The 19,467-nt window shown below is 50.5% G+C and overlaps 1 protein-coding gene across 1 annotated transcript in view; it reads left to right on the top strand.

Moving 5' to 3' along the window:
- The window catches only part of KIAA0556 (KIAA0556 ortholog), a 217,901-nt gene that overhangs the window by 56,651 nt on the left and 141,783 nt on the right, over positions 1 to 19,467 (top strand). The window contains 3 exon segments of the mRNA XM_021086440.1: positions 5,081 to 5,157; positions 14,848 to 15,017; positions 17,778 to 17,875. Of these exon segments, the coding sequence (XP_020942099.1) occupies positions 5,081 to 5,157; positions 14,848 to 15,017; positions 17,778 to 17,875 (345 nt within the window).

The following is a 19,467-nucleotide window of genomic DNA, read 5'->3' as shown; positions in this document are numbered from 1 at the left end:
CAGGTATAGTTATTACCTAAACGAATGCCACTGTCATGATTTCGAGCCAGGCCTGGACTCCAAACTCATACATCCTTCTCAGCTCAAGTTCAGAGCTGATCTGATTAGAGGTGGGAGCACTGCGACTTGTGGAGAGTGAGCTGGGCTGGTCTGGGGCCTGGCTAGCAAAGCGTGGCCCCAGAGCATTGCCTGGGAGCTTGTTAGACAAGCCTGGCTCCTCTCCAGTCCTGCTGCTTCAGAACCTGCATTTCAACCCCATCCCAGGTGACAGGTGTGCACATCGGCTTCTGAGAAGCACGGGGCTGATGAGACACTCAGCTAGATGTGCGTCTGGGCTCTTAAGTCTATCCAGTGACATCTCCCTCCCGGCAGAGACAAATAAATGCCTTCCCAGAGGGTTTGAGGTGACAGCCCAGGGCAGCCCACCACGAGCTGAGATCCCTTTGAAGTCTCATATTTCATCTACAGACGTCGTTGTGTGTTTCATTCCGTACCATGCTATATGCGTGGTCATTTTCATATCTCAAAATGGTTATGGAAATTGCCGTGGAGAAGGCTCTGCGTTCCCGGAAGACGGCATGGGACGGCTTTCCTTGTATCTTAAATGCAGTAATAATAACCACTTCAAGGGCTGCTGCGAAGATCAAAGGCGAGTCGTGTATATGGAAATGCTGCCTAAACTGTCCGCGTCGTACCCATGTTGTGCTGGAAGGAACGGAGACGCTTCCCCAGACCCCGTGTCCTACAGCCAACCAGCCGTCCCGAGGGCTGAGGGTCACGGTCAAGGTGAGGCAGGGTTCAGACCCCGGAAGACAAAGGAATATCTCTGGGCATCTCCGAAAGCCAGGGAAACAGGAATAGGAACACCTATTGCTGGTCTGTTTAAATTTCTTATGATTTCTGGAGCTCCCCCTGTGGTGCGATGGGGTCGGCAGTGTCTTGGGAGCACTGGGAACATAGGTTCGATGCCCAGCCTGGCACAGAGGGTCAAGGTTCCGGTGTTGCCAAAGCTGTGGCTTGGATCTGATCCCTAGCCTGGGACCTCCATATGCCACGGGGCGGCCAAAAATGAAAAAAAAAATTTTTTTTTCTTATCATTTCATCATATCACCCGTTCTTATTACTCCCCGCTTCCTGATTGGCCGGATTAGCTAGTAGGAAAATTCAGAGGCTTCAGAGACATCAGGATAGGAGAGAATAGGTGAGTTTAGCATCCTGTCCCCAGGTGACCCAGAGAGAGGGGAGCCTGGGAGGAAAAGTGGGGTGACAGGGAAAGAAGGAAGCAAACGGCCACAACCTGGAGTCCTCCAGGAAAGGGGACAGTGACTCTCTGGCTTCCCCAGCCAGGGGCCACGAATCCTTGTAATCAGAATAGAAGGAATAAAGGGACAGAGTTCCCGATGTGGTTCAGCAGAAACAAATCTGACGAGCATCCATGAGGACGCAGGTTCGATCCCTGGCCTCACTCCACTGGTTAAGGATTCGGCATTGCCATGAGCTATGGTGTAGGTTAGGGCTCAGATATGAACCTCCATATGCCCATAAGCAAAAAGAAAAAAAAAAAGGGGGGGGTAGTAGAGGGAGAGACCCGGAGACCCAGAGAGCTGAGATGGGCAGAGACAGTGACCATTCACCTCGGAGGCCGAGGTGGAGGGGCAGCCAGAGAAGGCACAGGAAGGAAGGGCACCTCATTCAGACCCCTAGATGCGGAGTTCCCATCGTGGCTCAGTGGAAACGAGTCTGACTGGTATCCACGTGGACACAGGTCCGATCCCTGGCCTCGCTCAGTGGGTTAAGGATCTGGCGTTGCCGTGGGCTGTGGGGTATGTTGCAGACATGGCTTGGATCTGGCGTTGCTGTGGCTGTGGTGCAGGCCGGCAGCTATAGCTCTGATTCATCCCCTAACCTGGGAACCTCATATGCTGCAGGTGTGGCCCTAAAAAGACAAAAAAGAACCACAGAAGCTACAGGAGGAGAATCTGGGGATGTACGCGTGGGAACCTCGCCCCATGGCCCGGAGCAATCAAAAAGGATGAAGTGGGGGGGGGGGCTGCTTGGTCTTCATAGATACAAACGATTGCCTTTGGAATGGATGAGCCATGAGATCCTGCTGTGTAGCACTGGGGACTATGTCTAGTCGCTTATGATGGAGCCTGATAATGTGGGAAAATAGAATGTGTACATGTATGTGCAACTGGGTCACCATGCTGTACAGTAGGAAGAAAAATTGTATTGGGGAAATAACTATTTAAAAAAAAAAAAGACGAAAAGGCAGAAGTAGCGAAGAGCTATTGTATTTGCTTAAGGAGGTTATGGGTCACCCTGGGGGAGAGTTCTGGAAGATGAATGGGGTTAACGCCAGACAGAGAAGCTAAGAAGAGAATGATGGAGATTCTTCCCCTCCCCCTTCCCATAATAATGGTTAGGATTTTCACACAAATTGCGTTTCTATTACAAATGTCTTTCTTGCCATTTAACACTTAATCGCCGTAACTTGCGACCAGAGTGAAGCCGATATTGTCTCTTTAATCCATTCCTTGGCAAAAAGTTGTCTAGGAAACATAGAAAATTGCAAAGCATTGTTTATAGTAGAATCCTATTTTTGTTTAAAAGAATATGCGTTTGAGTATATTTATAAATATGTGAATAGGTGTATTATAAACAAAAAACATCTCGAAGAATATGTATCAAATGATAATAGGGGGTTGTCCCCTTTGGGGCTCGGTGGAAATGGAGCCAACTAGTATCCATGAGGATGTGGGTTCCATCCCTGGCCTCACTCAGTGGGTTAAGGATCCAGCACTACCGTGAGCTGTGGTGTAGGTCGGAAGAGGTGGCTCGGATCTCACATTGCTGTGGCTATTGTGAAGGCCGGCAGCTGTACTTACGATGCGACCCCTAGCCTGGCAACTAACTACATGCTGCGAGTGTGGCCCCGGGAAAAAAAAAAAAAAGAAAAAAAATTATAATGGGGATTTTATTGCTATATACATGTCATTTTTAATATGTATAGTTTATGCATTTATTATCCCTTCATAAAGCTATATATATGTATATATATATTTTTTTTTTTTTTGGTCTTTTGAGGGCTGCACTCGTGGCATATGGAGGTTCCTAGGCTAGGGGTCTAATCAGAGCTGTTGTTGCCAGCCACAGCCACAGCCATGCCAGATCTGAGCCGCTTCTGCAACCTACACCATGGCCCATGGCAATGCCGGATCCTTAACCCACTGAGCAAGGCCAGGGATTGAACCTGCAACCTCATGTTTCCTAGTCAGATTCATTTCCTCTGCCTCATGACGGTAACTCCTATAAAATTTTTTAATAGGGGTTATCTCTAATGGTCAGGTTATGGTATGTGATTTATAATTCTTTCAGCTACAAAGAAGAGAAACTCAGCTGATACTTAAAAGCAATAACTAAGTTGTCCAGATACCTGTTCAGGCATGGGTGGATCCAGGGGCTCAAATTATATCATTAGGAATCTCTCTCTCTCCATCTCTGGGATCTGCTGTCTTCTTTCTTGTCTTCATTCTCATGGAATTTAGGCCTGCATCTTGTCATCTTAGCACCCCAGTAGAGAGAAAACAGCTTCCAGGAGCCTCAGCGAAGTCCCAGGGCTGACTCTCAAGGGCCCAGCTCAGGCCGTGACTCATCCCTAGACCAAGGTCAAGGCCATGTGACCCAAGAGGAGCCCAAAGGAACTTTCAAAGGCATCTAAGGAAGGAGTTCCTGCCGTGGCTCAGTGGTTAACGAATCCAACTAGGAACCATGAGGCTGCGAGTTTGATCCCTGGCCTCACTCAGTGGGTTAAGGATCTGGCGTTGCCGTGAGCTGTGGTGTAGGTCATAGACGTGGCTCGGATCCTGCGTTGCTGTGGCTGTGGTGTAGGCCGGTGGCTACAGCTCCGATTGGACCCCTGACCTGGGAACCTCCATATGCCTTGGGAGCGGCCCTAGAAATGGCAAAAAGACCAAAAAAAAAAAAAAATAAGGGGGCATCTAAGGAAACCAGTGAACTTAAAAACGGGGCTGAATCATTCCCCCAAAGAAATCCAGAGTTCTGTGACTAGAAGAGGAAGCAGGAAACCACTAACATCTGTTTTAAAGGGGCCTCCAGATAAATAAAAATACCCTAGTGTACAGCACAGGGAACTATATTCAGTACCTGTAATAAGCCATAATGGAAAAGAATATGAAAAGAATATATATGTGTATAATGAATCACTCTGCTTTATAGCAGAAATTAAAACAGTGTTGTAAATCAACTATACTTTAATGAAATAAATTAAAAAAATAATAAAACCTTCTGAAGAAGAAAAAATAAAGGGGCCTTCATTTGTGGGGGGGGTCCCATCTTTTGGTAATGACTGAGTTGTCTATAATTAGCATGCATTTCTCTTACGGTAGCAAGAGAAAAATGAGAACCTCTCTTCAACAACTGATCTGAGGAGTTCCCGTTGTGGCTCAGCAGGTTAAGTACCTGACTAGTACCCATGAGGACGCAAGTTTGAGCCCTGGCCCTGTTCAGTGGGTTAAGGATCCAGCATTGCCATGAGCTGTGTCGAAGACACGGCTCAGATCTGGCGTTGGCTGTGGCTGTGGCGTGGGCCGGCAGCTGTGGCTCCAATTAGACCCCTAGCCTGGGAGCCTCCATATGCCATGGGTGTGGCCCTAAAAAAGGACAAGAGACAAACAAACAAACAAACAAAAAAACTTATCTGGGTTACATTTGGTTAGGACAGCCAAGATCACACATTCCTGGGTGTGGAGAAAGTAGTCCAACCCAAATCTTGTTGGAGACCCTGATTTTATAGGGTCCAGAGGGAAGGAACAGCGGCAAGGCTGGGGAATTGACTGCCTCCTTTTCGCAGATTGTTAGTTGTGTGTGTTCAAGACCCACGGGGCCATGTGGCGGTCTTTGGGGCTCTGGGTCGCCCGAGTGATGCGCCCAGGGACCCGGGCCTTCGTCAAGGTCAGCCTCTGCCCCTCGGCCTCCTGTGGGGTGTGTGCTGTACCCGGGGCCTCAGTCACTGCTTCCCTGCGTTCTGCTGTCACACCGCTGTGTTTCTCCGTTGCAGGGTTACACTAAGGACATGGTGACAGACTTTGATGAGAAACATGATGAGTATTTAATATTGCTGCAGCAGAGGAACCGGTAAGATGAAGCCGCTCGACGGCAGCCCTTCATATTAGCCAAATAAAAATCTGTTTAGATGTATTAACAGCATGCAGGCTCTGTTTCACATAGACAGGGGATGCAGTCGCCCTCCGCTCAGAGGCTGGGAATAATATCTGCCATCCCAGCTCTTCTCTCTCCATTCACTGATTTAATTGCAGCTTTGGATTGAGCTGTAGCAAACTGTGCCACGTGCGAAGGACCACCTCTCGCCTCCCAGCCGCTGTTCTGGGAGAAGCTGGGTTTGTGATGAAAAGCTAGAATGTGGCAAGGCCTGCGCATTCGTCACCTGAATAGCCCTGTCTGTGATCTCACAGGCTTTGAAGGTCCCTTGAAATCTGAGCCTGTAATCACGCCTTGTTCTTGTTCTGTCAAGGTGCAGTCATTTTACATTTGTATTTGAAACTGGTCCATGTCATTTAAAGTTAAATGAGTCCTAGAGTTCCTGTTGTGGTGCAGTGGTAACGGAATCCGACTAGTGTCCATGAGGATTCGGGTTTGATCCCTGGCCCCATTTGGTGCGTCAAGGATCCGGCGTGTTGTGAACTGAGGCATAGGTCACAGACACGGCTTGGATCCGGTGTTGCTGTGGCTGTGGTGTAGGCGGGCAGCTGCAGCTCCGATTTGACCCCTCGCCTGGGAACTTCCCTATGCCGTGGGTGCGGCCCTGAAAAGACAAAATAAAATAAGTGAGTCCTGATTTTTGGCTCGAGTGCTGGTTCTTATAAGAGCCTGTAGCTGATGCCATGTGTTGTGATTGAGGTCATAGCAGCGTGGTCTGGTTTGAAAGAGGTCTCTTGTGTCCTCTGTGTCTTTGCAGGCCCGCAAAAGTTCCTTTCACTGTGGTTTGTCTTCAGGCCTGGAACCTTGCAGAAAGCAGTGAGTTTGCAAACTCCCAGGCTAGGAGGGGCCAGGCGGTGAGTGAAGCTGGCTGGCTCAATGAGGACAGTGAGCGCCTGGGACTCCCACAGGCCCAGGGGTCTGTCCATATCCTCCAGGGTTTCCAGAGAAGCTGGAAATCTGGATTTGTGTGGTGAAACCTGAGTTTTTTTAAAATGTTGATAATGGGAGTTCCCGCTGTGGTGCAGCAGGCTAATGAACCGGCTTGTGTCTGTGGAGGCCCCAGGTTGATCCCTGGCCCGGCAGGGGAGTTCGCAGCTGTGGCTCAGATTGGCTCCTTGGCCCGGGAGCTTTAGGTGCAGCCGAAAAAGATAAATAAATAAATAAAATGTTGGTAATGATTTGCAGTCAAAGCACAAAACAAACAGAAGAAGCCTGCAGGGTCCCCCAAACAGCTCTGCAGCAGGGGGAGGAATGGGGCACGAATTTGGGCCTTTGTGTTGCAGGAGTGGGCTTGGAGCCTCATAGGCAAAGAGTTTGGGGGTGTCTCCTGAACGTGGGTTCAGCCCTTGTCTGCTGGGCTGGGTTCTCTGTGCTTGTTAACTGGGCCCCGGTGCTATGTTGCATGGGGCAAGATTTTTGGGGCAAGATTTTATGCTTTGCTATTGCCCCATGTGTTAGGAGTTTTGAATCCCTGCCCCTTTGCTAGATTCACCCAGACCCCCAGTATCTATGGCAACAATCCCTGCCTGCCTTCCAGAGGCCTCTTAGCAAGCCTGTCCCACTCCCAGGAGAGCAGCTCTGAATTATCTCTCCAGGACCAGCCAGAAATGCCAGGCAGCGTCCCATGTGCCCAGCTGCTCTGTGCTCATCTCCTTCCGTCCCAGGGGTGACTGCAAACCAAGGCTCGTGCTGATTAGACCAACGTGGGTTTTCATCATCCCCGATGCCAAGGAACAGGATGTTTTTATTCAGTTTCTGGCAGGCTGGATGGTGCCACCGAACACCTGGGCGATCATTGAATCATGTACATGTGACTTGTCTGAGGGGAGAGTAACATGGTCTCTTATGAGCAAATTGCCTCTCACTAATCGAGGGATCAATGCGTGCATGATCAAAGAGGCACCGGCCGAGAGCATAGCTGAGAATATCCTGAGGCCACGTTGCAGCGCAAAGGCGATTTAAAAATATCCCAAAACGGAGCTGCCATAAAATTTGGGGGACGTGTTGTCACCGAGAGGGAGATGGCTTGGTGATTGGAAATTAGAAGGTAGAGCTAGGGAGTTCCCGTCGTGGCGCAGTGGTTAACGAGTCCAACTAGGAACCATGAGGTTACCGGTTCGATCCCTGGCCTTGCTCAGTGGGTTGAGGATCCTGCGTTGCCGTGAGCTGTGGTGTAGGTTGCAGATGTAGCTCGGATCCCGCTTTGCTATGGCTCTGGCGTAGGCCAGTGGCTACAGCTCCAATTAGACCCCTAGCCTGGGAACCTCCATATGCCGTGGGAGCAGCCCTAGAAAAGGCAAAAAGACAAAATAAATAAATAAATAAAAATTAGAAGGTAGAGCTAGAAAAAGTCACCTCCAAATGGAGACATATGCAGAATGGGAGTGCCCCAAGCTGCCATCAGACCCAGCCCGAAAAGCCACCTTTGCTGGAGTGCCAGCTGTGTGCCAGGCGTCTCGCCCCCATCATTGCATTTTCTCCACACACTCCCTGATGGGGCTGGTATAGTTACTGCACCCATTGTACAGACAAGGAAGTGGAGACCCAGGACAGTGAGCAATTTGCCCAGGGTCATATAGCCAGGAAGTGGTGGAGCTGGATCATACTCTGTTATTTATGTTTTGTTTGACCTTGTCATCAATAATAAAGAGGAGAGGAGTTTCCCATTGTGGCTTAGCAGGTTAAGAACTTGACTAGTATCCATGAAGATGTGGTTTGATCCCTGGGCTCGCTCAGTGGGTTAAGGATCCCGCATTGCCGTGAGCTGTGGTGTAGGTTGCAGACAACGCTCAGATCCTGTGTTGCTGTGGCTGTGGTGCAGGCCGGCAGCTGCAGCTCCTATTCAACCCCTAGTCTGGGAACCTCCATATGCTCTGGGTGCGGCCCTAAAAAACAAACAGACAAAACCCCCCAGTGATTTTTGGAGTTCCTGGTGCCACAGAGATGCGCCAATCCTTTGTGCCACAGTAGGGACTCTTGAGGGCTGTGTGTGGAAGATGGGGGTTGCTGGACAGGCGAAAAGACCAGGTGCCCACGGCACAGCCCTGGCCCTCAAGAAACTGCCCAGGCAGTGGCAGGTGAGCACAAGGCCATCTGTGACTGCGCCAGAAGCAGCAGCCGTTGACCACGTGCCGCAGGAGAGGACACAGGCACGTGGAAGATGCGGCAGCCCCGGTTCACGCACAAGCCTCACCCAGAGGATGCTTAGTGATTCTGGTCACTCAGCTTCATGAAAGATGTAATCATGCCCAACGGGACTCGCGAAAAAGCAACCACAGTCATCAAAGGGCTGAGATACGAGGCGCGGTTAAGAGCTAACGGCCGAGAGGGGCTGTAATATACACTCTCAATGGTGGCAGTTCTGAGATCTAAGAATCCAGCAAAGGTATTATTTGTTTTTTTGGAAAATGGTGTTTGAGGGAAACTTACAGGAAAACAGACCCATATGAGAGGTGAACCCACCGCTCCCGGAGGAGATTCAAGCAGAAAGACGGAAGGGCAGAACCAGCCCCTCCATGCCGGGTTGGGGGCGCCCCACACGGGTGGGTCTCTGAGCTGGAGCTGGTATCCCCTTCCGCCCTCATGACCTCGCGGAGAGCTGTGGGCATCCTCGGTCTCATTTCACAGAAGAGGAAGCAGGCTCGGAGGGACTTGGCCCAGGTCACGAACTCTGGGAACTGGCAGAGACCCCAGGACAGGGATCCATCCTCCTCCCTACACCACCTCCACCCGCACGGATAGGGTAGGGGGGTGACATTCTAGAGGACGCATGCCAGAGCCTGTGAGCCAGCAGGTTCTGGAAGGAATGGCAGGCTCTTTGCACCACTGCCCTCCGCCTCTCCAGCCTTCAAGGCCACCGCCTCCAAGAAGCCCTCCCTTCCCCCTCCAGGAGCCACTGCTTCTCCTCTGAACTCTCCTTGCTCGGAGCCCCCTGTGGCATGATGCCTGGTGAGGGGATAAGAAACGGCAGAATGCTGCAGCTCAGAGATGGACTCTGGAGCCTCATGGGCCGGAATTTAAATCCTGGCTGCTTCCTCGGCTCTCTGACCTTGGGCAAGTTCAGCTATCACGTAGGCCAGTGGTGGAAGGATTAAGCAGGACAAGGTGCCTGAAGGTCTGTGCTAAGCCCATCCATCCATCAGCAGCAGCAGTGCCATTTTATGTTTTTTTTTTTTTAGTCTTTTTAGGGCTGCATCCTGCAGCACATGGAGGTTCCCAGGCTAGGGGTCGAATCGGAGCTACAGCTGCCGGCCTACATCACAGCCACAGTCACGCCAGATCCAAGCCATGCCTGCCACCTACACCACAGCTCCCAGCAATGCTGGATCCTTAACCCACTGAGCGAGGCCAGGGATCAAACCTGCATCCTCATGAATGCTAATCAGATTTGTTTCTGTGGCACCACAATGGGAACTCCAGCGGCATTTTCATGTTACATCTGCCTTCTCAAAGCTGACCTCCAGATGGTCCTTGCCTGCCTAGAGAACCCCTCAGTTGACCCCGAAGGGACTTCAACTGAAGTCCAGAGAAGCCACGTGACCAGCCCACTGTCACACAGCGACCACAGTGCTCAGAGACCAAGGCAGTTCAGCCATAAGCCCATGAGCAACAGGCTCCACCTGCCCTTTGAACTCGGCCAAGTCCTCCCAACCGCCTGCATCCCTGCTTGTGCCCCAACCACCCAGCCATCAAGCGTCTCATGTCCCTGGTCCCGTTCCCTCGGGACACCCACAGGTGCCTCCACGTGCTCCCCTGTACCAAAGAGCTCCCCGTTCACGTGGCCCTGAAGGTCAATACAGATAAATGGAATTGATACCCACGATGTGGTTTAATTCCTGGTAGCCAGATTAGGATGCGCGTCCATGCCTTCTCCTCCTCGCCCGCTGACCTTGAGTTCCGAAAATAGGCATTGAGAGGCTTCCTCACCATCCCTCACACGCAGCAGGGATCCCACAGCCAGGGCCTCACCTCCAGAGGGCAGGAAGGGATCCCAGACTGGCACGGAGACCCTGTACTGTCTTGTGAGGCGGGGGGCGGGGGCGGGGGGTGGGGGACACTGGTGCGAAGAAACAAACAGAACCAGGAAGGGGATAGAGCGCCACAGGCCAGCACGTGGGCGGGAGCCCATCTCCGAAAGGGCAGGGACTGAATCTGATTTTTCTGAATCCGCCACACTGAGAGCCGCTTTTTATGCAAAGTAGGCTCTCCATTAAAAAAGCACCCACTTTTCTTGATGCCACGTGCCTATTACGGATGCGCTCAGCTGCAGGAGGGGAGTTCCTTTCGTGATTCCTTTCACACTCTGAATAATTATCGGCTCATTTATCATTATCATAACTCCACATTTTCATAAACCACTCTGCTTAAAGAGAGGCTCCCGTGGAGTGCCAGCTGCGGGTCCTGGGTAACGAGATGCTATTATGCCCGTTGAGGTAGCATCAGGGGACAGGGTGGTCTCCAGAAGGAAGCTGAGGCAGGCCCTCCCTGGCTGTGTGGTCCGATTTTCCACCTGCTGCCCATCTTGGGGCCTCTCAGGGAGATAGGCTGGGACCTGGGACCTGGGACCCTTTGTTACAGGACTGGCACCCAGACAAACATCTCCTCCAGCAACAAAAAACAAAGAAACTGTAAGGGACGAAAAATAACTACATGCATGTGCACTCGGGGCAAATTATGGGCAACAGGATACCAAAAACCTGGAGTTCCCATGGTGGCTTAGTGGTAACGAACCCGACTAGTATCCATGAGGACGCGGGTTTGATCTCTGGCCTTGCTCAGTGGGTTAAGGATCTGGCATTGCTGTGAGCTGTGGTGTAGGTCGCAGACGTGGCTCAAATACTGCATTGCTGTGGCTGTGGTGTAGGCCAGCCACTGTAGCTCCGATTCGACCCCTAGCGTGGAAACTTCCATATGCCGCAGGTGCTGCCCTAAAAAGCAAAACAAAAAAAAGGATACCAAAAAATAAAAAAACCAAGTGTCACTTCGGAAGGGCCAGGAGCAAAAGCAGGGTACTGTGTGTGCCCCCTGCACACACAAAAACAATACCCCCCAAAGGGGTGGGCAAACTTCCTGAGCCACCCCCTGGCGCAGCTCTCACCTCATATAAGGAACCCAGCTCACCCCCACCCCCTCAACTCGGGGAAACTGTTGCTTGTTTTTGCTCCCCTCTGCTGCAGCAGGGAGCCCAGTAAAGCCTTGCCTGAACTTCTTGCCTGCCCTTTGATCAAATTCTATTGGTTAAAGAGGTCGCGAGCCCAGGGGGGGTCACAGCAGAGCCTGGGCTCCCCCTCCTCCCTCCCCGGAGACTCGTGGTACCCACCGCGCCCTCGGCTTGTTTGCTCCAGAGAATGCAGCTAGTGCCGTGTTTGGAAATTGTCTCTTAGTTACTTGTGTTTTCCTTCTGTTTTATGCTGTTGCCCAACAATCAGGCATCTCCCAGGCTTCCGAGGCTGGCAAGAGATAAGCAGTCTGTAATAAATGTTCCTGCCACAATTGTTGAAAAGATGGATGTATCAACCGCTAAAGAAACATTTAAAAAGCAAACAGAGAAATCACCCAGAATGCCACCACCCTACCTCAACAACTGATTTAATTTTCACATGTATCACCTACCACTCTGGGTCTACAAACACACTTTTTTCCAGCTTTGCATTGACACATATGTACTGTTTTTATCTTACTTTTTTTTTTTTTTTTTTTGCTTTTTAGGGCCACGCCCATGGCATATGGAGGTTCCCAGGCTAGGGGTCGAATCGGAGCTACAGCTGCTGGCCGATGCCACAGCCACAGCAACACTGGATCAGAGCTGCCGCATCTGAGACCTACACCACAGCTCACGGCAATGCCAGATCCCCAACCCAATAATCAAGGCCAGGGATCGAACCCCTATCCTCATGGATACTAGTCGGATTCATTTCCACTGTGCCACAAAGGGAACTCTCATAGCTTGTCTTTTTCACACACCTCCCTGCAACTGAACAGTTCACAGACAATCCCCCATGTTTCAACAGACTCTTTGTAATTATAACCACTGCATGAGATCCCAGCTTCCACTTCCCTAGTGTTGGACTTGTGTTTGGGTTGGTTTCATGGTTTTGTTACCACTGAATGCTGACCTTTGTTCCTGATCAGAAACAATTTGCTTACTGGGCAGAGACTAAGCATGGGACATTTTCTCTATTTTCACATCACTTCGGAGAAGGTTCTCTGAGTTTCCAGCTATGTCTAAATTTGCCAGTTTCAACTTCCTAGCTTTAGAAGTTGTCTTTGTTGTAGCGAAGACTCTGGAACCAAATTGCTTCATTTTGCATCCTAGCCCTGCTGCCATACTAGCTGTGTGACCTTGGGCAAATGACTTAACCTCTCTGTGTTTCAGTTGTCTTGTCTATGAAATGAGGTTATTAAAATAATGATCCCGTAGAAACCAAATTGCTTCATTTTGCATCCTAGCCCTGCTGCCATACTAGCTGTGTGACCTTGGACAAATGACTTAACCTCTCTGTGTTTCAGTTGCCTTGTCTATGAAATGAGGTTATTAAAATAATGATCCCGTAGGATGGTTGTAAAGATTAAAATCTTAATACAGTCAGTCTTTACTATTCACGGGTTCTCTATTCGCGAATTTACCCACTCACTAAAATGTACTTGTCACCCCCAAATCAATACTCGCAGTGCTTTTGCAGTCACTCAAAGACACGCGCCGAAAACTTTGGTTGCCTGGCATACCCATTCCCAGCTGAGATAGAACAAGGGGACCCTCTGCCCTCGTGTTTTTAGCTCCTATCCTTGTCAAGTATCATTTTTCACATTTTACTCAGTGCCATGTTTTTCACATTTTGTTGCCTTTTTTTTTTTTTTTTTTTGGATGACGTTGCTGTTTAAATTGGTCCCCAGGCGTCGCACTGAAGTGCCATCTCACGTTCCTAAGCCTAGGAAGGGTATGATGTCCCTTACGGAGGAAATACCTGTGCTGGATAAGCTTCATTCAGGCATGCGTTGGAGTGCTGCTGGGATAATGTATTAAGTAGATTTTGAATAAGGTGCGTAAGAACAGCAACACACATAAATCAAGGTTTTAGAGTGATCCACGGATGAAAACGTTGTGACCAGAAACCAAATCACTGGAATTCTCATTGTGGCTCAGCAGTAGCGAACCCCACTAGGATCCATGAGGATGAGGGTTCGATCCCTGGCCTCGCTCAGTGGGTTAAGGATCTAGCATTGCCATGAGCTGTGGTGTAGGTCGCAGACGCAGCTCAAATAGTGCGTGGAGGTGGCTGTGGCATAGGCCGGCAGCTGCAGCTCCAATTCGACCCCTAGCCTGGGAACCTCCATGTACCGCAGGTGTGGCCCTAAACACCCCCCCCCCAAAAAAAAAGAAAAAAAAAAAAAACCAAACCTTTTATTTTCCCCCTAGGAACAGTGGTTCAGTATTCACTAATTCGGTGTTTGCGGCAGCTTTATAGAACATAGCTACTGCGAATAATGAGAATTGATGACCTGTAAAGCATTTAGAACAGAGTTTGGTTTCATACCTTTTCTGTGATTACTATTATTTAAACAAAATTTATATGTTGCTAATTTAGGAGGAACTTACTTAATCACTGAAGGGGATGCATGTTTGTTGCCATGGTGGTTGGTTGGTTGTATTTCTTCTTGTGCAGAAAGAAATCAAGTCAGTGCAGGGGTATGAAAAGGCGTTTGCAAAGGAGTTGAAAGATTTGGTGCTAGATGGGAGGGGTGGGTTCTGGAGGGGCCGCAAAGGACGCTTTGAACACCGTTTAAGGCAATGAACACCAGGGCAGGGTAAGGACCAAGCCGAGGTGTGAGGTCGGGGTTTAGAGAAAGTGGAACAGGAGACTTGTCTGTGCTGGAGCCAAGACCCTTTTGGCCAAAGGGCATGATAATGGCATCATTCACCTTAAACAAAGCCTGCCCTGGTATATTTTTAAACTGCATCAGAATATAAAATGATGCCTTTGGGGATATTAAGGGTGAGTGTTTGCGAAGACATTTATGTGAAGCAAAAAAATAAAAATAAAAAAAAAATAAAAAATAAAATAAAATCAGTCCGCCTGGCCTGATGAAGCCGTTTTCTGCTGTGTGGATGTGTTACATGAACTCCCTCTCACAAAGGCTTAGACCCAAACCCACGTTTTGGTGCCACGTGGAGTAGAGTGTCGCCATCCATGCCACGTAGGGATGCATGAAATTGGGATCATCCCAGGAAATCCAGGCTGTGCGGGGGCAGCGTGCACACACGTCTGCTCTGTCTCAGCCACCGGGGGGCGGGGGGTGCAAGCATGGGTACCGAGTTTTGCTAATGAATGTTTGAGCCTGAGAATGAAGGCAGAACCGCCCCCTCCCCAGGCGGGGTCCCATACAGCCTCCCCCCTCGCTGCTTCTCCGAATGGGTAATGGGCCTCTTACGGCTGTTTGGAGATGAGCAGCTGGGCACCCACCACCCGGCTGCTGATTAGAGCCGCTTTGCAGTCAGAGCAGCAGGTCCCTTCCCGCGTGGGGTGGGCGGTGCCCGGGGCTCGTATAATGAGGAGCCAGGGCTATTTCTCTTCCAGAAATATTAATATTAAATATTATCTCTTCCAGGATATTAAAGCACCTGAAAACCAAGGACCCCGTGCAGTTGAGGCTGGAGCACCTGGAACAGGGCTTCTCTGTCTACGTCAATGGGGCCAATTCTGAGCTGAGGACGTCACCTCGGAAAGCCATTCACCCCGACTTCTCCAGGAGCGCCTCCCACACCGAGGGGACTCACGGTGAGCGCAGACCCTGTCCGGCCAGCCACAGCTCTGCTGACGAATGAGGGACACAGGTGTCACATAAACCATAGCTTGTGCACGTCTGCTAGTTCACCTGTGCAAGTTAACTACTCATGTGGCCAGAAGGAGAGCGTGTGAAAGTGAGAGAGAGAGGAAAAAAAAAAACCTTTTAAACTTCTTTTTCTTTTCTCTTTTTAAAAAACGTCATACCCATGGCATATGGAAGTTCCCAGGCTAGGGGTAGGATCAGAGCTGGAACTGTGACCTAGGCGGCAGCTTGTAGCAATGCCATATCCTTAACCCACTGAGCGAGGCCAGGGATCGAACCTACATCTTCATGGATACTAGTTGGGATCTTAACCCACCGGCCACAACGGGAACTCCTTTACTTCTTTTTAACAAAAAAAAATTTTTTTAAGATTTTTAAAAATTTATCTTTTATTTTTAGGGCATATGAAAGTTTCTGGGAGTCGGATCTGAGCCACATCTGTGACCTACACTACAGCTTTTGGCAATGCCAGATCCTTAACCCAGTGAGCAAGGCCAGGGATCAAACCCTCAACCTCATGGTTCCTAGTTGGATTTGTTTCTGCTGCGCCACGATGGGAACTCCCCCACTGTTCATTTCTCAATGTAGTTAATCCATACTCTGCAGACTTTAAGAGGATTTCATGTGTCCTGTGATCAAAGCAGAGAAAATCTGAAGTGAGTAGAAGGCACCCGACCCAGTGGCTAGTTCCATAGAGGCGCTGAAGGCGATTTTGTGGTGGTTGAATGAATGAAATGGCAGCTTATATGGTGTGGGGTCCCATTTTGGCCATTTTGTCTCTCTGTGCTCTTGGTTTTTTATCTTTAAAATGGGACTAATGGGGAATTCCCATAGTGGCACAGCAGAAACGAATCCAACTAGGAACCATGAGGTTGAGGGTTCGATCCCTGGCCTCGATTAGTGGGTTAAGGCTCTGATGTGGCCGTGAGCTGCAGTGTAGGTCACAGACGTGGCTTGGATCCCGAGTTGCTGTGGCTGTGGTATAGGCTGGCAGCTATAGCTCCGATTTGACCCCTAGCCTGGGGACCTCCATGTGCCGTGGGTGTGGCCCTAAAAAGACAAAATAAATAAATAAATAAAATGGGACTAATGGGGAGTTCCCATTGTGGCTCAGCAGTAACGAACCAAACCAGTATCCATGAGGACATGGGTTCGGTCCCCGGCCTCTCTCAGTGGGTTAAGGATCCTGCGTTACTGTGGCTGTGGTATATAGGCTGGCAGCTGGAGCGCTAATTCGATGCCTGGCCTGGGAACTTCCATATGCCACACATGCAGCCCTAAAATGCAAATAAATAAATAAAAAAAATAAAATGGGACTAATGAGTGTCAGAGTGCCCTTCAAAGAAGTCCCTTTGTCTGAGAGGCCAGTGTGCTGCCGAGGTACAAGGAGGGAATCTGGAACAAGGCAGAGCCAGATTCGATCCCTGTTCTGCCACTTCCCAGCGTTGAGACCTCTGGCATTTGGGTCTTCTCTGACCCTCAGTTTCCTCTTCTGTAAGATGGGAATAATTATGCCCACCTTGCAGACTTCCCAGGAAGAGGGAGCAACATAAGAAATGTCAAGTGTCCAGCACACACTAATCTTGATTTGTGTTCTAGTTCATTGCCTCACAGGTATGGTGAGATCCTGAGCCATTAAAGACTCATGTAAAAGTTAAAACGATGACAAGGGGGTAGAAGGAGAAAGTGACGTCTTCCAACCTTCTCCCAGGAGAGCCACTGCAGCATTGCAGCTTGTCTTTCAGCATGAGTTTCCTAGCCTCCAGGGCAAAGAGGGAAACGGGATGGACTCACTTAACTTTCACTGGGGAAGAGCTGGGCTGACCTTTCCTCGTTAGGGGAAGCAAGCCTTTCCTGGTCCAGGTTTCAGGGAGGGGCGGATAAGTACAGGAGTCTCTGTACTTGGGCCCCTCGTGGTTCACTTACTCATTCAACAAACCCCCTTACCTCTCTATTATACTAATGCTGGCCTGTGGCACATGCTGCTGACCTCAGAGATGGCTCCTTTTCTATATAGACCTGTCCGATTCAGCTGTCTATTATTATTGTTATTTTATTATTATTATTATTGTATTTGGCCACACCCATGGCGTGTGGAAGCTCCCTGATCAGGGGTTGAACCTGCGCCACAGCAGTGACCCAAGCCACAGCAGTGACAATGTTGGATCCTTAACTGCTAGGCCACCAGGGAACTCCCCAGCTGCCCATTATTATTACTGTTTTTTCACGGCCTCACCTGCAGCGTACGGAAGTTCCCAGGCTAGGGGTCCAATCGGAGCTGCAGCTGCCAGCCAACACCACAGCCAAATGGCAATGTGGGATCTGAGCCACATCTGCAGCCTACACGGCAGCTTGCAGCAACCCTGGATCCTTAACCCACCAAGCCAGGCCAGGGATAGAACCTGCGTCCTCATGGGCACTCTCGGGTTCTTAACCCGCTGAGCCACAACGGGAACTCCCCAGCTGCGCATTGGTATACCTACTGTTCTCCAGCAGGGAGGTGCTATGGCTGAGTCCCATCCCTCTTTGTTGGACATTTAGCTTGTCTTCTGATGTCTGGTGGCTGCACACAGAGCTGCAAAGGCAAATAGCTTCGCATGCAAGACTCCGGGCGCCCCAGCAGGTGTCATCGAAGTCAGTTAGCCAACCAGCCTGTGGGCCCCGTCATCAGCGCCTCACCAGGCCTCCTTCCCTCCTCTCTGGTACAGATTGCGGACGAAGAACCCTCTTTCGAGAAGCGGAAGAAGCTTTAAGACGCAATTCACGGACAGCACCCAGCAAAGTCCAGCGCCGAGGATGGCACCAGGTTTGAAAATCCTGGGCAGAGTCCAGACGGTGGCCCCGGCTCACGCTTTGGCGTAGGGAGTGGGGGTCCTCAGAGGGCGGACATATAATCAGAGCGGTTGGAATCCCTGTGGGCAGGGGGCATGTCTGGCCGGGCCCCTCCATGGTGCCCTCTCTGCCCGTGGCACTGGCCTCTGGAGAGCCGAGGAGCCCCAGGGACCCTCCAGCCCTCGCTGTGGTGTCACCCTCCTTTCTGGATGGGGCCACCCTGTCCCCACCTGGAAGTGTCACAGGTTGGACGCACAACCCCATCGTGGCGACACAGTCATACAACTACTTTTGTCCAATGCTTGTCACGTGCCAGGCGTAGTCTTAGATGCCGTGGATGCAGTGGGTGAATAAGACAAAACCCCAGCCCCACAGACCCATGATGCCACTTCCGGTTGCTTCTGATGCTGCTGATCTGGAGCTTTTTTTTTTTTTTTTTTTTTTTTTGTCTTTTTGCCTTTTCTTGAGCCGCTCCCATGGGTCCCAGGCTAGGGGTCGAATTGGAGCTGTAGCCGCCGGCCTACACCAGAGCCACAAGCAATGTGGGTTCCGAGCCACGTCTGCGACCCACACCACAGCTCATGGCAAAGCCAGATCCTTAACCCACTGAGCAAGGGCAGGGATCGAACCCGCAACCTCATGGTTCCTAGTCAGATTCGTTAACCACTGCGCCACAACGGGAACTCCAAGCTTGTTTTATTTTGAGCACCTGCATAGCAGGTGTGGGCTAAGCTCCCACGTGACTCCTCTCCTTTGCCCTCCCGGCAGCTCTCTAGGATAACCTCCTCCGTCCTTCCTCTTTGAAGGATGCTGAGCACACGGAAGCTCCCCGAAAAGTTAAGTGAGCCTTCCAAGGTCAACCACACGGAAGTGGCAGAATCAGGACTCAGATCCACGGCTGTTGCTCCCCCCTTGGCCTTCTTGCCCACATAAGCCTTTACTCAGCCTCAGGGACCAGTGGCACCCCCAGTGCCCATTCCCATTGCAGGGATGCTCAGGCCCCACCCCCAGAGATTCCGGCTCTCTTGGTCTGAGATGAAGCTTAAGCAACGGCATGTACATGCCTATTCGCCCTGTGTTCACCCAGACTGGGAAGTACCGCCTTGTAACATTTTACCCTGTACGTACGTATCTACGGTAAATACTTTCGTCGGCCTTATGGGGCCTTCTTTGCAATAACCACATAGGCACATACATATATATCTTCATCGTGTCGTTCAAGGAATGGAGGCCCAGAGAGGTGATAACCTGCCCCCCTGGGTATTAAGGGAGGCCTGTGGGCTGTTCGGACCCTGGGCCTGTGACTCCAAAGCCTTTGGTCTTTGCTGCTCCGTAGAGATGCTTGTGGGTCTGTGATGAAATGGGGTTCCTGCCAGCTAACTCCCCAGCCTTATCGCAGTGCTGATGAGTAAGGCCTTCAGGGCACACAGCCTGGAGGCTTCCTTTGGTCCCCAGCAATGAATGTTAATTTCCCGTTAATGAGGCCTTTCTCCCCTTCTCACTTCAGACAGTTCTCCGAGTTGCTTTGAGCGCCTTCTGTTATCTGGAGCCATATTTGCGTCTTAG

The sequence above is a fragment of the Sus scrofa genome, chromosome 3 (assembly GCF_000003025.6).
Source record: "Sus scrofa isolate TJ Tabasco breed Duroc chromosome 3, Sscrofa11.1, whole genome shotgun sequence".
Taxonomy (NCBI): Eukaryota; Metazoa; Chordata; class Mammalia; order Artiodactyla; family Suidae; genus Sus; species Sus scrofa.
The sequence above is the reverse complement of the archived record's forward strand: the minus strand, read 5'-3'. Positions and strand labels throughout refer to the sequence as shown.